This window comes from Limulus polyphemus, unplaced genomic scaffold (genome assembly GCF_000517525.1).
Source record: "Limulus polyphemus unplaced genomic scaffold, Limulus_polyphemus-2.1.2 Scaffold1863, whole genome shotgun sequence".
Classification (NCBI taxonomy): domain Eukaryota; kingdom Metazoa; phylum Arthropoda; class Merostomata; order Xiphosura; family Limulidae; genus Limulus; species Limulus polyphemus.
In genome coordinates, this window is record NW_013667473.1 from 159,019 (window position 1) to 180,573 (window position 21,555).

Consider the following 21,555-nt stretch of genomic DNA (forward strand, 5'->3'; position numbering starts at 1 on the left):
ATCTGCCAGGTTGCACACTTTCCTATCTTTCCTTACTTTATGTTTGCCCCAGTCTCCTCCTCCTCCAGTTCTCATTTCCCATCCTCCTCCATCCTCTCCTTTACCAGTTACTCTTTCCTTTTTACCATTGTTCAGTTATGCCCTGTATGACATCAGCAGTACTGGTGACTACCCTATGGCTCGCCTGTTTATGCAAGACCTGGGAGACTTTTACCAACAACCCTTGGGTCATTCGAGTTTTGTCAAGACTCTCCACTTTTCTTCTCACCTTACCCCATATCCTAGTTCCACTCCAAAACCTGTTTCCCACCAGCAGCTTACAGAAGCAGTTCAAGACCTTTTCATCAAGGGCACCATCGAATAAGTTTTTCCTGTGCTTCCATGATTCCATGGATTGACATCGTATTATCAATTTCTCTATCTGAATCACTTCCTTAACATGCCTCAGTTCATCATGGAATTCTACCTGTCTCTCAAATGGGCCTTTCTTCCAGGGCTTTGGATGACAAGATTTGATGTATCCAATGCTTATCTTCATTTACCTGTTGCTTGGACTTCATGTCATTATCTATGTTTCATCCAAAAGGATCACATTTATCAATTTGAACTCTTCCTTTAGGGTTGGCATTGGCACCCAATGTTTTCTGTTGGATTGTCTGGTGGTTTGCCGAATTCCTACATTCTTACAGGCTCAATTTCTCCTAGCTCCATCCTTTACAGAGTCTTTCTCACACACTCAACTTCTTCTAAGAAAGCCTGTTTGGGTGGGTTGAATTATCAAGGTGGAGAAGTCTGTTTTGCACCCCACCCAATCTTTTGTTTATCTGTGGGTGTTTTTCACCTCACATCTCAGTCTAGCCCAGCTTTTTCTTCTTTGTATGTGAGTCATGAAGTTTTTAATTCAGAGGGCACTATCAGCACCTTCTCTCCCCGTGCAAGAAGTTCTGTCACTTTTGGGGAATTGAGCATCAATGGAGGCTTTTATCCCTCTGGGCTGTGCACACATGCATTCTTTGCAGTGGGTATTACAAGATCAGTGGCACCTCATCAGGGACCCTCTTGATTTACAGATATCCCTTCCTGCTTTCTTTCAGTCCAACTTTCTCTGGTGGTTAGACAGAGACAACATGACAGTGAGGGTACCTATTCCTACTTCCCATCTGGATATCCATGTCTTCAAAGATGGGGGTGCATGCTGCAATACATGGGATATCTCGGCCAATGGTCTCAGCAGGAGTTAGATCTTCACATCAGTCTTTTGGAACTCCTTGCTGTTCATTGGCAGATGGTTCATTTTCTGTCATCTCTGTGGGGCATGACAGTTATATTTCATTGTGAAAACTTTATGGTTGTGTCTTATGTCACCACACAAGGGGACACTTAATCCTGGTCCTTATGTTCCTGCACTCTCGATCTCCTCTTTTGGTTTCACAGCCATCAAATTCGTTTGCTGGCTTATCATATACTGGGTGCCCTCAGTCTCATCATGGATCATCTATCCCATCTGGACAAGATTCTATTAACTCCCAGTTATTTTGATGGCTATGTTCTCAATTAGATACACCCCAACTGGATGCATTTGCCACTCATTTGAATACCAATCTTCCTCTCTTTTAGTCCACAGTTCCATGTATGCATTCAGCCAGGATTGGAAGAACCTTTTCCTTTGTGCATACCTTCCCATCCATCTTGCACCCTGAATAATTTCTCTCATCCAATCCAATCCATGTCTAGTTCTTCTTGTGGAGCCTTTCTGGCTGGCTCAACCATAGTTTCTGTCCCTTCTCCAAGAACAACCTCTATTATCTCTCCCTCTCCACTGGTTCCCTCCTCTGGAAACCTCACTCATGATTGCCTCATTCCTCCATTGTCATACTCTGGCTTCATGCATGGTTTTTTGTCCATCCCTTGTGAGGGATCTAGGGCTATCCACACATGTAGCATTCATGTTGTCTCACTCTGTCCATTTCTCATCCATGTCTGTGTGTCAACATAGGTGGAGAATATTCCATTGTTTGTGTATCTGGTATGGATTCTCCCCTTTCTCAGATATCTGATTTTTCTATATGGTTCTTTGATAAGAAACTGTCCATTTCAATGCATGTTATAGGGTGGCTCTGTCATTTATCTTTCATTTTTCTCATCTGTTTTCTCTCCAGTTATATCCCTTTTGTTTCAGTCTATGTATTGTCATTATCCCTCTGATACCACTCATTTGACAGATTGGAATCAAACTGTTGTTCTCCATGCCTTTTCCCTTCTTCCCTTTAACTGCTAGCCTCATGTTTTTTATATCACCTTTTCTTGAAGACGTATTTCCTTCTCCTTTTGGCTTGTGGACATTGCCGGTCAGACATGTTTGCCATCACCATTCACTGCATTTTGTACCACAAAACCTATGTCCTTTTATGTTTTGACCATTCCTTCCCAAAACATCAGCTGCTCATGAAGGCGATTTGGCCTTCACCCCTATTTCCCTTCCTTCCATATCCCATATTTACTCCTGTTCTGATCGAGATCATTTCCTGTTTCTTGTCCATGATTTATGGTTATATGTGTCTCGCACAGCATCCTTCCATGGCTCTTGCTCCCATTTATTTATCTATTGGAATCTGTCCATTTCTTGTGATATTTTTCCTATCACCCTTACTGATTGGGCTTATCCATATTGTATATTCCTTTCTTTCTCCAGAATCTTGCCAATTGTTTTGTGTATTGTCCCATCAGATCTATCACCTCATAATGCTCTTGGCTGCTCATTTCCATCATTCTTTGGAGGAGATTGTCCAGACTGGCATGTGGACCACTTCCCACACCTTTGTGTCACACTAATTGCACCATGTAGTGGTTTCTTGCTCAATTGTAGCCATTCTACATACATCAGTACAACTCTGAGTGGGTAAGTTATTTTTATTTAATTTCTCCCTAAGTTTTTCAGGGCACCAAGACTGCTTGAAGATTCTTCCTCACAGTACTTTGCATCATGAATATGTTTCTACTGGACAGTACACTCATGGACTAACATGAGTAAAGCAGAAAGTGATTGCTGCCCATCTCTAACATTCCTTAGATAGCCAAATTGGGAACTATCTACTTTTCAAAATATGGTTTCATGGTCACCTATTGCAATTTCTGTGGTGATGCATTCCTCCTAACTTTCGTATGCATTTCTCCCCCCACCCCCATTTTTTCCAATGGAGTATGAGAATCCTTACCACTTGCCAGCTCCTAGCCACTTTGGTGGTAGGTCATGGGGAGAATCCTCCTGAGTGTGTACAATTCAACTCAGTTGAGAGTAGGGCCCTGGCATTCTGCTTCTGTAGAGGGCATGATTATCCTCTTGTCTGATGTTTTATTCCAAATGCCACTTTTCTAGAATGGATTTTTCCGTTTATTTTCAGTTTGCCTCTCTAGCTGGGAACCCTCCTTCCTACTGCTGCCTGGATATCAGTTTTGGTTGGAGCTGAACTAGGCAACATATGTCTTCACATGTGAGTAGGCTGAGAACTTTCTTCTGATGCAGACTGGTTGTTGCATCACCAGTGCTGGTTGGTTTGGGCTAGAAATGATCCTCCATGTTGCATTTCTGCCTTCCTGATGTCATCCAGATGTACATTCCTGGAGTTTATTGCTGAAGGTTGTGCTGGATTTGCACACATAATGGCTTAGGTTCTTGGAATGGAAGCTCTTTTTCCCTTCTGGTTCTTCAACCTGAGGTGAATGGTTGAGGAGCCTCCCCCTGTCATGGGCTAGTCAATTTCCTCCTTATAGTCTGATGCACCCTAGCCACCCTGTACTCATTTCTCTTCCTTAGTGATTTGGAATTGTTACATTGTTCTGGCTTTTGATTGCAACACCACACCTTTTGGATCCACGTGGGTGAAGAGTATACTTGGTTAGATGTGGTGCAGTCTCCCATGGGTGTGTTTTCTCTCTCCATAGAAATGGTATTCTCCATGAGTGCTCTTCAGATGCTTTTTAAGGGTGCTTATCTAGGTAAGTTTACACCAGTCCCTTCACCTGCTCAATGTGGGATTCTAGTTGTAACTGTGATAAGAGGCAAGTGATCATATCAGAAGTTAATATTTTCCTATGCTGAACATATATTTCCAATAGATACTTTTCTCTTTTCACACTTGTCACCTGTTCTCAGTTTCAGTGTTGTTTCATGCCTAATTTCAAAGCATAGATTTGATTCAACTGCATAATAGGAGTCAGCTGTGATGGGAGGGTTTGTTGCACTGCAGTTGATGGAGGACTGTCGAATACTAATTTGCATGCTTAAATGCAGCTGAAAAACATGATGTACATGTGGAATTAGATGGGAGTTTTAAGGTTAGTGGCAAGAGAAAAATCTGCGTACTAGAGGGCAGTGAAATCAAGTATAGCTGTAATTGTGAGTGAGAGAATGTAAATATCTATTTGAAATATATTTTCATTGTAGGAATATATTAAATTTTGCTTTTCTGAACATTTATCAGTATGGTGTGAAGTTTTAAATATTTTATCACAATATGTTTTATATTTGAGATAGGAATTATTTTGTAAATTTAATAAAGGAAGAACTGATTGAAAATTCTATGATATTCAGTTTGGTTTGGATATTTAATATTTAAATAATGGTATTTTTATTGAAATATAAACATTTCACTGTTAAGTAAAATTTGTTTAAATTGTCAGATAATCCTAATTACTTTCAGGTCCATACATCTTATTGAGCATGAAAGTTCCATGGATCAAAACAACAAACCAAGTGTATCTTATAAATTATAACTCAGGAAATGAATATAAAATTGAGAAGAAACTACAATACTGTGACTCTTACCTACCACCAGAATCATATCCACAAAAATCTTACCCATATAGACCATTGACATACTGTCCTTCAGTACCTTATTTTTGTCCAATCTGCCAACTTCACATAGATTATAAAGTGGAAGGAATAATTTGTACCTTCGATTTCAGTAAGTTCATTATTCTTGATTCATTATGTTATTTATAAAAGAGTTATGAACTAATACACTTTATGAAGAGAGAATAATCTTGTGATTCCGGAAATTATTTTTTGTACATTGAATCTGTTATTTGTTAAAGAATACTTGAATGCTGCTGAATATATTAGATGAAAAATCTCAGTTTGTTATTCAGTAATATGTACTAAAATGTAACTTGTTAGCAAGTGAGATGTTAAAATTCAAATGTCAATTTTATTATTCTGTGTTTTAAATATATTTTAAGCTTATTAGAGGTTAGCATATTACAATATAAAACTTTTGTCTACAACTAAACTTGAATTTAATTATTGTTCTAATTCTGTGTTACCTTTTAAATACAAAAAAAATAGTTTCAGTAAAAGTAAAGATGTTCTTTTGACACAAATGTTTTATCAATGTTACTGGAGCATTATCAAGTTTGAGTGTACTTAAGCATTTAACTAAAGGGCAGAGATGTAGTATGGTGGGAATATGTGGACATAGCATAGCCAAAACACTGTACTGCGACTATTTTGAAAGAATTCAACCATACGCAGTTAAGCAGCTGCATTTTTTAACTTCTTTGTTTAGCACTAATCCACTAATAAAGGGTGTCATTTTCTAGGGGGCAAAGGGAAAGTTATTTCCCCTCAACTTATCAGGGTAGGATATAATCACATATAAGACAATCAGTTTTCTTTACAAATGTTTAAAAGAAATACGTAGAATATTTATGTACTGACACACCCATGCATCACCTTATCCCGCCTCCAGCATTTTTTAAAAATGATGCCTCTTCCTTTAAGGATATGCTATTTTTATTTATAGATATATTGATTTTGTAGCCATAAAACTCACAGTTAGTAAATACTCCTGTGAAACATTTTTCCCTACTCTCATTGTATAAAATATAGTAAAAAAATTATAATTGAAACTTTCCATGAGCTTGATTCACCTGCAACATTTAAAGAAAATTTGTTCAGTAACAGTAGTTCAAGGAACAAACATTTTGTTGGTTCACTAAATCTGTGAATAGTAATTCTTTTAAGAAATAAAACAAAAATAGTAAATATGAAAGATTATAAGCGTATAATTGCATGTTCCTTAACTCTTTACAACCTAGAGTCAGTTTAGTGCCATATCTGTATTTGCATTGATAAAAATCAGTGACTTATGAATTCCACTTAATGAATTATAAAGTGTGGTAACCATTCAATATTGTTTACCACATAAACTTTTTTTATAAATTTAATATCTGTAATAAAACAAAAACCACTATGTGATATAGTTGTATGCTGTACCAGTACGTCAAATACAATTAAATAATGTTTGATAACTAAAGTTTGAACAATACACAAACAAGTTTGCAATGGGTAGATAATATACAAAGTACTATTTAATATATTTATAATGAATATAAAGTAATTATAAATAATTTTTATAATAAATATAAGTTAATGACAATGAAATATTTTTTAAATGGAAGAGGAAAAGTTAGTTAAGGAATAAGCTGTCAGAACACATCATTGAAAAATTACAAAGAAATAGGTTTATATGAAATGACTAAAATCACTGTTATCATGGTGACAGAGTTCCAACCATATGTTTTTTAATGAATCATCCATATTTATTATTATTTTTGCTTAGTTTTTATTAGTCAGGGTCTCTTTGATTCAGGGTGCCTGAGTCAGTTGCACCCATTTAACCCTTTAGTTTGGCCCTCAATATGCCACTAATTGATGAACTACGAACCAGGTAAAAACACCTTTGTTTGTTCTACATACTATAGGTTCTACACTCAAAATTTATTGAAAGTTTGCTTTTGTTTTTGCATTATGTTGTATCTTTCAAAAAATAAGCAGCTATTTTGTAAAGAGAAGTTTGTATTCAACGTTTAGGCCAATTTTTATATTATTGCATAGACATGTTATTTGTTTTTAATCTATTTTATTCCAACAAACATACACAGGTTTTAAATAAAAACATAAATTACAAGTTTATGATATCACACAGCTTACATCATGAAAAGAAATCTTGTAATAAAATATTTTATATATTGTTAAAACTAATATAAATAGCTACTATATATTTTCCTATATTTTTTTTATAAAGCTTAACTCTGTACACCTTTTAGAAATTTTGTACACCTATTTCAAAAAGTGCCTTCACTATTCTTTTAGCTTATGCTGGTGGCAAACCATAAGACTATTTAAATACCAATGGGAGTTTTTGTAAAGCAAAAAACAAGTGCAAAAGTCATTACTTTAACAAAACAAACAAGAATAGGAACAATATAATTAATTTATTTCCTTTATACAAGATATAGAAAAACCTTGATAAAACTGGATTATTTGAAAGCAACTGATCAAAGAAAAGTTAATTCTTTGTAATAAATAATGTATAGATATTTACAATCCATATAAGGGAGAAAGAAGACTCTACAGAAAATAATCTCAACTTTCAGACAATGTATTTTTGATTGTGTTGTAATGCAAAAAGTATAGTTAGTTGAATTTTACAAGTTTATTACCATCTACTTTAAAATATCATTATTTTCAATTTATTTGAGTTAAAAGTGAGCAAAAAACATCTTAAAACCACATATTTACTGTTATGTTTTGTGCGTTAACAACCTATATGTATGGACTTTTGTTTCTAGAATGACTGTGGATTGTAACAGAAAATTACAAATATTTATAATATATTTTTTTTATTAGTTATAAATATGGCCATTAGTAATGTCAGAGAGAATTATAGACATTTCTTAAAAGACAGAATATGAAAGTGGTGTGTCAATGTGAGTTTTATAAATGAAAAGCCAGTGCACACCATGTCAGGTGACTAAGAGGTGCAGATTGAAAATTTATTTAAATATTTTCTTTAGAAATTAAGAAATTAAAATTTAGATAATATAGACATTTGATGGTAAAGTAGCTTATTGAAATTTTGAAGATAACTCTGTGAGAAAAGGTTGTGAAATGTGCACTTTGACCCTCCAAAGTCTATAGGGTTAACATAATCTCCCACTGTTTCACTTTATTGTTTTGTTTTTAATACAACCATTAAGAGACACAGTTGTCATAATTATTTTATTTTAGATTATTTAAAAAAATAAATGCTTGTTTGATTAAATGCACTGTATACATCTTAGAAAACAACTCTATTTTTGATATTTTCAAAGCTTCCTAAAACTGAAATATGCTGTATTTTAGAACCTTTATTTCTCAAAATGTAATACTGTAGTATTTGATAATTACTCATTTTATTCTTATATAGGTAGAAAATTGGGTCAGGCATGGCCTAGTGTTTAGCTTTGGCTGTGAGTTTGAGGGTTTCTGACTTACATCCACTTGTCACAAAAAACGTGTTCACTGATGCAGATAAATTAGAATTGTGGGTTACTGTGCTAAGCCTACACTTACATATAGTATAAACAGAAATTATTCTGTGTTCATCGAGTGCAGAAATCTTATTCCACTCTTCTCCAGCAGCAATTTAGTTTTTGGTAACATACAAGTCAGCCAGTATTAAATAAGCCCAACAAGTCTTGTTCATTTACAATATAGATTTTGTCTTGTGTTACCTAACTGTTTGGTTCACTTTTTGTTGTTGTCTGCCTTAGTTTATATTATTATTTCCAATACTTCTCCAAATCTGTTTTGTGGAGCTTAATATGCACTCATTGGCTTCAGTTTTACCTGTGTGAATACCACAAAGTAGGTTATTGAAGTTCAAATTTAGTGCCATGACCAAAGATTTGTTTACTTTGAGTGTGACACTTTGTTCTGTTTGACTCCTTGTAAAGATTTTTAACTGTGATCTTAGAAGGGCTTTTTCTGACACCATGTAAAACATACTGTGGAGTGAAATTGTTGTTTAGGTGATGACATAATCTGAATGTGTAGCAGTAGTAAGTATATATTCTTGTGCTGAAATCTGAGAGGTTGAAGGGCAGCTAGGAAAAACCTTGGCTGATACAGCTTCACTTTTACTGGTTATATCCTGTATGAAAGATTATAAAGTGGTAATTATAAATCATAATCACAACAACTAATTTGTATGTCCCAAGACAACTATGGTTTTCTCTATTGGAATATCTAAGTATACACAGACTAGTCCAAGTATAGGTCAAGGTTGTCTGTGACCAGCGAAAGAAGTAAGGTGTGAATGATGACCAGTTCTGATATGGTACCTTCTCTTCCCTCACATGTATAACTATTCTCATTCAGTGCATGCCACAAGCCTTGAGCTCCCTGATATCCTACAATCAACTTGGTTCACTCTATCTTATAAGTAAATCATCATCCAACAACCCTCCACTAATAGGAGTGCAGCACACTCTTCTGATGCATGTGACTCCCTGTAGTTGATTCCGCTGAGCTATCACTTCTCATTAGGCAATGGTCTAGTGCAGACTTTTTTCAATTGTGCTCTCTTCACATGTTTTTTTTTTCACATAGTAGTGATTTACTTTAGTTATTCATTTGTTACAGTTCTTTTTCTATAGTATTTTGCCACAATAAATTACCTTTGTTTATTAACTTTTTCTTCTAATTTTCAAATTCTTTACAGTTAATGATGAATTACAAAGTTTGTGTTATAACCATTATACAGGCTTCAGGTCAGGGGTCTCACCTGAGGATTTTGTGGCTATTAATTGTTGGGGATTGATTGTTATATGAGTCGAGCTTCTTCTCCCAACATTGTTTGGGTTCCTCCTAAATTTTCCAAACCTGGTCATGAAAAGAAGGATTTTGACAGCCTTTTTCCTACTAAAAATATGTCATGCCTTTCCAAATTTCTCCTGCAGAATCTGCCAGGCATAACTCAGCCTTTTTGGATATGATTTCTCAGGTTCCATTCGTCAGGAGGACTTTTCAGTCTTTTCTTATCCCTGCCCTGTTGTCTCCTGTACTGATATTCTTTCCCATATTTTGGAATCCCAACACCAGTTAGCATCTATCCATGGCTGTGCTAATCTTCTATCGCAGAGAGCTATCGAGCCTGTAAGCCAGCCTTCTCCAAGCTTTTTATTGTCCCCAAGAAAACCAGGGACTGACATCCTGTGATCGATCTGTCCCACTTCAAACAATTTTTGGATCTTCCCCATTTTACTATGAAGTCCTTTCTGACACTCTTGTTAGCTTTTTCTCTAGGACTGTGGATGACTAAGGTAGATATTTCAAATGCTTATCTCCATATTCCTATTTCTCATCAGTTCAGATGCTGTCTTCGGTTTGTCCACTATAGGGTCCACTATGGAGTCCTTTCTGACACTCTTGTTAGCTTTTTCTCTAGGACTGTGGATGACTAAGGTAGATATTTCAAATGCTTATCTCCATATTCCTATTTCTCATCAGTTCAGATGCTATCTTCGGTTTGTCCACTATAGGGTTGTGTGTCAGTTTCACGCCTTGCCTTTCAAGCTTGCTTCAACACCATATGTATTTTGTTGAGTGGTCAAAGCTTTGTTTGCTACTAACAGAAGCAACTTGTGTTGGTTTGATTCTCAAGTTTGAGAAGTCTTTCCTTTTATCTATGCAATATATTATCCACTTGGGTGTGTTTTTTAACACCAACCTCATTCAGGCCTAACCTTCTCCACTTCTTCTCCTTTTGATGGAGCTTTCAGTTCTCTATGCTCTTGTTGTTCCCTCTTCTTCTGCATGCAGTGTTCTATCACTTTAGGGGACTTGTGCTTCCATGGAAGTACTTATCTTTGGTGTTGGAACATGTGTTCTCTTCAGTGGATTCTGCACGACCAATGAAATCTTGCTCAGGATCTCTTGGACTCCCACATTGCCCTACCTCCTTCCCTTGCAGACAATCTGCATTTGTGGTTGAACAAGGAGAACATGATGAAAGGAGTACCATTTCTACACTTTGACTGGATTTGCATCTGTTCATAGTTGCCTCTTGTCAAGGTTGGGGGCATAGGTCAATTGGCAGGAAGCTCAGATCGAAAAGTCTTCAAATATCAACATCTTGGAGCTTCTGTCAGTACAGTGTACTTTGGGTTATTTTTTTCCTATGGTAAGAAATTTACTTGTTATGATCCATTCAGACAATTCCACCATTTTTGCCTATATCAATCACCAAAGGGGCACCCATTTCCTTTGTGGCCAAAATTTAAAAGTTCATTTATTTGGCCCACACATTGAAGATAAGTCTCGTTGCATATCATGTTTTGAGTGCTTTTAACCTCATGGTGGATTGTCTTTCCAGACCCGACCAAGTTTGTCCCACTGAGTGGTTTCTCAACCCTCAGGTTTTCAGGAAGCTATTCAGTTGGTGGTGTACTCCTTTTCTGGATGCTTTTGCCACTTTTCTCAAACCAAGTTCCCTCATTTTTGGTGTCCATTTCCTAATCCTCAGGCCCTTAGTGTGGATGCTTTCATTCAGGACTGGACCAACTGGTATATTTATGTTTACCCTCCCATCTAACTCCTTCCCAAGGTGATTTTGAACATCCTTGTCATTCTGTGTCAAGTCCTTCTAATTGCTTCTTACTGGCTGACACAACCTTAGTTTCCTTGTCTCATCCAGCTCTAAACTCCCCTTCTCCCATTGCCTCTTCCTCTCACTCCATCAACCTTAGTCACCCATCCTTCATTTATCAGGTCCCTGGCAAGGAGATCCAGATTGTCTAGGTATGCCACTTTCCTTTCAGCACAGACTATTCACCCTTCCTCTTTTTAGATTTATCAACATAAATGAAACATCTACCAATGGTCTTTGAGGTTGGGTTTTTTCCCTTCTCGGCCCGCTGTTCCTTATCTTATAGGTTTCCTCACCTGGTTGTTTGATCCTTTCCATAGCTGGTTATTGAACAGCCTTATCCAACACCTTCCATTTTTCCTGGTACCATTTGGTATTTTTCTCTCCTGCCAATTCTCTTTTACTGCATTCCTTCTGGATTCACAGAACTCCACATCAAGTAGTTCTTCCAGATCGAAATGTCAGTATTTCTCTTCACTGACTTACACTCCATGAGATATTTGCCAATGACATTTCACACACTTTGTTCCATTACACATTTGTTCTTCTTTATCCAGATTGATCTTTCCTACATAAAACTTCAGCATCTTATAAGGGACATTCTTCCTTTTTGCTGATTTCACTTCCACCCATTTCTCACCTTTATTCCCTGTTCAATCCAGATTTCTATGTCCTGTATATGCTTCCTATCTCTCAATTCTGCACTGTACGGCCAAGATGTATACCCATGGCCAATAACACACGCTGTTCAGATAGGGGTTCCACAAGATCGCTAGTAGGTTTTCCTTGCGATATATTTGCTTTATAAATATCCCTGTTCCAGACTGTACTAACCCATCAATTTACATGGGTAAAGCAGAATGGGATTGCCGCTCATCCCTGCCATCCATTTAATTGAATAAATCAGGGGTGGTCTGCTTTTCAATATAGGGTTTTTCATGCTCACCTATTGCACTGTCTCCAGTCTTGGTGTTCCTCCAGACACTCCACCATGTTCTTCTAGTGCAGTATGAGAGTCCTTTCCAGTTCCAAGCCAATGGGGTGGTGGACTATGGAGGATTCCTCCTGAATGTGTTCACTTCCATTCAGTAAAGAGTAGGGAAGTGGTGTAGATGGCATGCAATCCTTCATTCATGCACTCCGCCTTCATGCAATGGGTCCTGGAGGTTGGTGTGCCTAGCTTATGTGCAGTTCTATTCAGATAGTGAGGTAGCATATATTTTCTAGATGCAATCCTCTTCCATGCGGTGGGACCTGGAGGTTGGTGTTGCACTCCGACTTTTGTTGCACATATTTCACAAAAATACATTTCACCTCCATGTGGTGGTTCCTGGAGGTTGATGCTGTGCCCATCTTCTCTGCTGTTCAATCCAGAGGGTGAGTTTGCATATCTTTTACAGAAGTGAACCACTTCTGTGCTGTGGGACTCTGAGATTGATGTTGTGCTCCAGCTTTTGTGTGGTCCTATCTGGAGGATGATGTTGCATTGGAGTAGGTTCATCACATTGCAGTTCACCCCTCCTGTTGGGACCCTACCATGTCAGTTACCAGTGAGTGTTTTTGGATTAGAGCTGGACCAATCAGCATAAATCCTCATACACATGTGTTGGTTGTTTCCTTATTCTAACTCAATTTATTATTTTTGCCGCATGATCTACAGCTGTGTGTGGTGGGTCCTGGAGGTTGATGTTGCATGCACATGCACCCTGGCATTTGTGCAGTCTTATCTGGAGGATGAGGTTGTTTGATGTGAAGGTTCTCCCTCTTGCACTGCACTTCATAGAGCTTTCACTACATGAAGCTGCTGTTTCACAGCCTAATTGGGTTTGGTTTGATGTAACCTGACACATTGACACATCTCTTCATACAGTCATTTGGATGTTAGGTTCCTGAATGTATGGGTGGTTGTGGATCTGTGCACATGTGGCCACATTGACACATCTCTTCATACAGTCATTTGGATGTTAGGTTCCTGAATGTATGGGTGGTTGTGGATCTGTGCACATGTGGCCATTTCGTAGATTGGACTGAAAAGTACATATTTCCATTCTACTTAACTTTAGGTGAAGATGGTGTGGACTCTTGTCCTACCATGTTTTAGAAATTGTATTCCCAATGCCACTTGTTTTTGGACTGGAGTTAACAAGCTGTGCATGTCCATTTTAGCTTTCCCCACATTCCTGTCTGTCGATAGTCCTTCTACAGTCTTTCTTCACCAGCTTTTCTCTCCCTTTTGTTTGTGCTCCTCCCACTTTCTGCCCGTGCATGTGAGACCTATTTCCACACTTGGCATAGAGTATATCTGCTACAGAAGCAATGTGATCTTCCATGTGTATTCCTCTCTCAATGGGGGTTGCACTTCATGAGTGTTATTTGGATGCTTCTATCATCTCTACGTGGGAGTAATTAAGGTTTTAAAGTCAGGGGTGCTCAGAAACAGTTTTTTCTTTTTAGCCCCCCCCCCCACCCACCACCACCACCACACACACAAAATGAAGGTTGTAATCTTACTTGAGAGATATTATGAACTATGTGCCTGATATTATACATACCGATAGTGAGCTTTATGATTGATTATTTTGAAGCATGTAAGGCGACGAGTTTATAAATTACTATAAACTTAGGTGAGTAGAATACTATTTGGCTAAATGCTTGATTTTTTGTAGCATTCGGGAAAAGCCATGAATTTGGAGAATCGAAGGAAGAGGATAAAAGTATAGCTTATCTTGATTACAGCTTGAACTTGACATGTTGAAGATGGCAGCAGAATAGTGTGTAGAAATCAGGAGCACGTGGCATGCACATGTGATTGTTTACACACGTGATGGTAATGTCAAATGTTGAGGGCTGTTGATATCGGTGATATGAGCAGAGAGATGCAGACTACAGTACGTTCATTTCTGATAGAAACTGTGCTGAGAATGTTTGAACTAGTTTAATGTTTTAAAACATTAAGTTTATCAAACTTTGGATTTAATTTTAAGATTTTTGACATAGTTGAGATAAAAGAATTTGAACTGGTTTGAATTCAAATGAAATAACCTGAATTAAACTTCAGGAATTATAGATTAAAGATTTAGCATGTTAAGATGTGGTCCTTCCCAGGGCTTGGGATCTAAAGATCCTATAGCCAAAACTTTTGTTCTGGGGAAACCAGAGTGCCTAGAGGGAACCACTTTCAATGGACAGGTGCCAAAAAACATACTTGCCCAGTGCCCAAAACTGAAAGGGAAATATTTGGTTAATGCATATATACATCATATATAACCAGAAATAAATTAAAGTGACTTATGGCACAATATTGGTAATCATGTTTAAAGAGGATATATACCTTTCCCAAGAAGCTGGGGTGGTCATGATTTGGGAAAGGTTTTTTAGAATCATATTAGTTATACCATCTCTACCTGGCACTTTACATCTAATCTTCTTTAAGCTATGTGACATGTGAGTGATATGGGTCGTGTGCATAAGTTAAGGGGATGATTCATTTACTCTATTAATACCAGGAAACTAGGCATGAAAACATCTGGATTATTGGTTTTGTGATCATTTACATGATTAAAGTGTGACAAGTTGAATGGTGTGGGATTAGGTGTTACAAAAGTGTTTTCAAAGTATTGGGCAAATAATTCTGTTTGTTCATCTTTGGATGTAGCTATAATGTTATTATATTCTATTGTGGAAATACTACTCTTTGATTATTAGTGATTGATTTGAATTTTTTTACCAAAATAATGTGAGGTCTGGATGGGAATTATCTACGAATTCATAGAATTTTTCCCAGTTATCATCTTGTTGTTTATGAATGAGTTTCCTGTTGCTGTAATTTTTGTTATTAATTTAAGGTTTTAGTGCAGGATTGCGAGACCAGATGATTTCTTGTCTAAATTGTCTTCTGCTTATAATTAATTGGTGAAATTCATGTGTAAGTTTACACACATTTATGTCAGGGTTATGCTCTTTACTGGGTATGGTATCCTTAATTGTTCCAATTATTGTAGTGGTGATCTCGTTAGCATAATTACTTATTTCTTACTTGAGGCATTATGTCTGAGCTCTGATAAACATTTAGTAATGTTTTTGTTCAGAGCTATCCAATCTGATTATGATTAAATTAGTGATTGATGATGGGTAATATTCCTGTGATTTGGGTACATGGTAAAAGATACAAGGTTATGATCACCTCTGATGTTGTTTACTTTAGAATTACGGGTGTGGTTGACTAATGTACTGGGGACAATTGCTAGATCTGAAATGTCTTGAGATTCATCAAAATATGTGTGTGTGTCATGGCATTTGTGATGATTGTTACAAGACTGTTATCTTCAGAAAATTGTGTAATAATCTGCCATTTGCATTAGTGAAACGAAAATTAAAATCCATATGTTTACAGTTTAGGTCACCAATGATAATAGTATTAGGAAACTAGTTATATGTTTTTAAGATTGTTTGTATCAGGTTTATCTTTGGGTGAAACATATATGTTAACTAGTGTTATTGGCGATGAATTAGAAGGGTGATTTTGACATAAAATTGTTTCATTGTTAGTGGGTATATGTACCTGAAGAAATGTAACTTTAAGATCTTTTTGATACAACAAAGCTATCCTGCACCTACCATTACCTTGAGGTTTATAAAAAATTTTCTAACTGGGAATATTAATATTACAGTTCTCTTTAAGCAAAGTTTCATTAATACTAATGATATCTGCATTAATTAATGTACTTAACTGAAATAATTCCAATTTTTGTAAAACAGCCCACCCTGAATATTAATTTGTAATAGATATAATAGAGTAGCCATTATTAAGTAAAAAAAGAATCAATTGAGAAATGGAAGTAAAGGACTTACTCTTTGGAGTGACTGGATGGAGGTTCTGCTAGTTTCACTGGCACTTGGGTGGCTTTGGCAGTTTCTGAGTAAGACTTGTGCTGTGTGGTTGTTGCTTGAAGTTGGGACTCCTGGCTGGTTGAGGTGTTAACTGGTTTGGTAACTAGTGGATCACTGAATCATAGTTTTCTTTGGGTTGTTGGTGGCTGTTGTGGGTCGTTTTAAATGTTTATGGTCATACACTTGGAACAGCCATGGTAAGTAGCAGCATGAGGTCCGTTGCAGTTAGCGCATCTTCTCTGGTCTTGTTGGTTGGTGCAAGCTGCAAAAGGATGGGGGTTTCCACAGTGGACACAATGTATGGCAGCCACTCAGGCTGCCATTGTATGCCTGAAACGTTGGCACGTGAAGCACTGGATACTCTTGGGTCTATGATCTTTAGCTGCTTCAACTTGGTAATGAATAAAGAAGAGAGAGTATTACCTGCGGTGACAATTTTTTTGGCCTTCTTCATGTCGGTGATAGTGAACTTGACTAGGGGGGAGGTAGGAAGTCCAGTTTGGGCAGACTTGATACAGTCAATCTTGAAAGAGTTGATATCTTTGGCAGCAAGTTCTTTTACTTCCTAAATAGTAATGTTGAATGGCACATTATGGATGACTAGGTCCTTTCCAGGCAATCAATATCCAGCTACATGAATTAACAACTTGGCTTCCTCAAAGGCAGACATAGGCCAGGGCTTGAGGATGGTGGCATATTCCCTCAGATATTCCACTTTATGACAACACCTCCTCTTGGAAGGCACCACAGGTGAGTGAAGATTGTTGTTGGGAAGAGCTGACAAAATTTCTTGGCTATCTCAGGCTGGCAGGTGGTGTTTAGAATGTCTTCAATGATGGTGGCTGGTGGCACCTAGGGTGTGTTGACTGTAGTAGCAGGTTGGGCTGGAATAGATGAATTGACTAGCTGAGGTGGAACAGGAGATGCGGGCTTGGCAGGCTGGATCAAAATCAGGTCTTAACGGACTGCTGCATCTGTGGATTTCCTGGGTGAATTACTTGGCATTAGATCCTCATTGTCACTGGAAGAAGAAGAAAGCTCCACAGATTCCTGTTTGCTAAACGAACAACAATCCTGGGCCTCCATGAGCAACTGGTACTGGTTGGAAGTCAACAGTGGGTCTCCAGATGAGTGGGTGGCCATATTCTGGGTCTTCATTGAGATTGAATAAGTTCCAAGCTCCTGTAAATATACTACAAACAAAAATTTAGGAATTTCAGTAATAAAATGTTTTATTTGATCTAAATCTTGTTTTGGATGCTTTCAAAGGATACTTTTTTATATCCCTCGTACTGATCCCTTCTCCTATTCAATGTGGGATTTTAGCTATACATGTGAGAAAAGATAAGGTACCATATTAGAAGTTATTACTTTCCTACCCTGTAAATATATTTCTGAAAGGTACTTATAGTTCCCACCCTTCTGCCCACTCAAAAATCAGTGCTTCCTTTCTGTCTAATTTTGAAGTGATAGTTTGGTAGAATAAACTAGAGGGAGTCACATGCATCAGGAGGGTGTGTTGCACTTCCTATTGGTGGAGGATTGTCGCATGATGGGTTACATGTGAGATGCAGTGAACCATGTGGATCATGGGAGTACGTGGGAATTTAATGCTTGAGGCATGCAAAAAAATTTTTGCATAAAGAGGGCAGCACTGTACAAGAATAGCTATACATGTGAGAAGAGGTAAATACTTATCAAAATTATATTTTTAGTATAAGAAAATAATAATATTGCAAGAAATAATTGCAAAAACCAGTAGTTGGAGCAACTAGCATTTCATTGCAAACTTATAGACACTTAAGATGTTCAGGAGTCTTGCAGGCTAGAGTGGAACATTTATAATGCCCTGAGACCACATCTGCTGGTTAAGCTGGATACTGAATGCAATAATAATGCATATCCCTATATATTATGACACTTCTCTAGTAACATCATCTGTGGACATAGCATTATTTAGGATACATGTGTTTCATGCTTTTAAAAGAAGAGAGAATTCTCCATTAAGCACTGGCAGAACCTCAGGCACATAGCAGTAATTGGAACCTATTTGTGCCACTGTTTCACTATAGTGGTCTTTTTATTTATCCCATTGGTGTTTAAAGGGTTGGCAAAAGATTATCAGCATTCAATTGTCAAGAACATTTGTATTAGAAACAACTGGATGTCTGGGACACAATAATCATTACTCTCATGCAAAACTTATGTTGGAGATAGTTGTGGTTGAGGTAGTAACGTAATCTGCAGCTTTAGTAAATGTATGTTCATGTTCTCAATCCATGCTGAAGACTGATTTTACCCTGTGAAGGAATGCCTGACATTTAGGATTGAGTTTAAGGCTAAAAATCATTGACCTTATGAGAATTGGGCCACCTACACAATCAATCTAAGGAGATTGCACTGGAAGGTATTCCTATTAACTCTTTCAGCATGGGCTTAGTCGCTGGGACTGACCTTGTAACCATTTAGTGCTTGTTATAGTTTTCATACTATAACTTTTAAATTAGTAAGCATATGTTAATGAAATTTGGCAAATTATCAGTAAATATTACAATGCCTTTATAGGCAAAATATTATTTTTTTTATTAAGTGTTAAGGTTTGTAAAGCCTATCCAACATTCAAAGTAATTTTCTTTTAAGATTAAAAATACTTTAATGCGTCAGAAAATTTTAAAATTTCATGTGCAAAATCTTTATAACGTCCAGATAGTTCTCAAACGTTTCTTAAGAAAAAAACTATATTTTATCTGTTATTTTCAGTAATGAATCTCTTTACGGGCTCAGTAGATTTAATTAATCTCATAACCACCATAAAAAATTAGGAAATAAATAGAAATTATGTCTCTTTCATTCTAGAATGACAACAAACTATAACATGAAAACATAAATGTTTAGACTAAATAGCTTAAATCTTGTAACATTATACATTTTTATATATTTTTTATTTTTATTATAGTGACCTTTCAGCCATGCCTGGCTAACAATACAGAAGGTACAATGATGCAGCACACGTGCACTCATGTTACCATATCCAATAATATCAAATTGACCTTTAGTGTTTACAAAGTGACCTGTCTTGGCTGTGTTTTAGTAGACTAGTATTTTGTAAAATACAGTCACTATTCCATTATTATACATTATATATGTATATAGATTATTGCTATATAGAAATAAGTTCTTAAACTTATTTTTCTTAAAACATAGAACAATAAATAAAGAAGTAAAGCAAATAATTATCTCATAAAATTTTGCACATGGAGGATATGAAACGAAATATTTTGTTTTAGGTTTTATAGATACAGTTGAATAACCAAAAAATAATAAATTACTATATCAATACCATAGAATTCTACTATAATTTATGAAGCTTAGTATTTCAGTCTAAAAAAAATATGAAATTTGGGCATACTAAAGATACAATATACTATCTTGAAATCTTGATTAAAAAGAAAGAGATGGTGTCCTAAGTGTTTAAAATAGCTAAAAAAGCCACTGAGGGGATATTCTGAGCTTTCGATAGGTTATTCATGTCATATATAGAAGTAAGTGTATATAAGGGAGTGTTTCCAACATTGGAAAGAGGTGGGCAGGGTGCCACTCTATTTGATTCATTACATGAGCAATATCTTACCAAATAGAGAAGATAAGAGGTTCTTATTTTATATTTCAGCTTGTCAGTATTGGTAATTTGAATTCCTAATTCATACGGAAATATAGACTTAGTATTTTCACATCAGAAACATCTAATTTGAACCAGTGCTGCATTCAACATACCACATGACACACAAAAATCTATATTTAACTGTGTTTTTTATATTTACTTTTAAATTAAGAAATTGAGTAATGTATAATACTAAAATTTGAATTATATTCTATAGTTTGATACCAAACTTATTGACATAAATTCATGAAGTGGTAGTTCAATAAAATTTTGAATGTGAATCAACAAACACAATGACGGCCTTTTACCCATGACCCATCTGGAAAGGGTTACTGTTGATGAGATACTCATTGAAATATTTATATAGGGCTGCTGAGCAAACCCTGGTACCACTTAAGCTTCAGGGACATTTAATCTTAAATGGCTGTGACAAATAGGTCAATCACTTCAAACTAATTGCTGTAACAGAAGAAGAAATTGACAACAATAATGACTGCAGTAACTGGTTTGACATCAAAACAATCCCAAGGATATTGACAACCCCAAGACTCAACTAAACTGTCCACTCACAACTGTATTGCTGCTTGTGTTGCAAGCTGTTGCAGCTGTCGTAGTTCTTTATAGGACAACAGGGCTTCTTATGTCCAGTTACCATAGCAACTGATGTTTCATAGCTTCAAAAATGATAGGTTAAACCATACAGTTTCGTATTGACATTCTCTCACTTTTTAAAGCAGTGTTCCCATTGTATTATCCTCAAGTTGTTGAGACCATCTTTAAAAATAACTAGCTCTTTTTTACTCTTTCTAGTTGTCTGCTAACTAGGCCAATTTTGTGACTTTGCCAACTTCTTCAGTCATAGATGATGGGGACTTCAACCCCAGGAATATAGCCAATTTCTGTTTAATTACAGGTTATCTCCAGTGAGAATCTTCCATTAATCTGTTTGCCAAAATCTTGAACTGCACCTATGAACATCCATAACTACCTGGATTGTACATACCACCTGACTTCATGTTATATTTTATTGAAAGAGTGTCTATGGTAGATGTAATCCTCTGACAAGAATGCTTCATATTTGGTGTTTGTAATTTTGATCCTGTCAATTCTTCAAAACAAATTCAGTCCAATGCCTATCATTCTGCTCAAGCTCAGATACTTCCTTCAATAAATTTTGTTTTTGTAGTCTTGGTACATTATTTTCCATCAGAAAGTTCAGTATCCAGTGATCCAGTTACCTTTTATTGTGATTCATTTTGGTTTCCTCCTCCTTATTAACCCTTTAATATTATATAAGTTTTAAGTTCCTAATTCTACAAGACAATATTAAAAAACATCCTGAATTTCCCCTAGTGTGACACACTTGACATATTTTCTCTAGGCATCTTGTCTTCTTTATTCTATACTTCACCCCTTGAAAAAAAGTATGAGATTAAACATAACTTATTCTCTATAAAAGTGTCACTGCTCAAAAGAACCATAATTTTTATAGCCTTCAGTTTTGTTTGGTTACAGAGCTATAAATAGAAAATC

The 21,555-nt window shown here is 36.4% G+C and overlaps 1 protein-coding gene across 1 annotated transcript in view; it reads left to right on the top strand.

The window, feature by feature from the left end:
• The window catches only part of LOC111087199, a gene marked incomplete at its 5' end in the record, with an annotated part of 183,551 nt that overhangs the window by 147,687 nt on the left and 14,309 nt on the right, over positions 1-21,555 (top strand). The window contains one exon of the mRNA XM_022393042.1: positions 4,701-4,964. Within this exon, the coding sequence (XP_022248750.1) occupies positions 4,701-4,964 (264 nt within the window). The remainder of the gene's footprint in view (positions 1-4,700; positions 4,965-21,555) is intronic.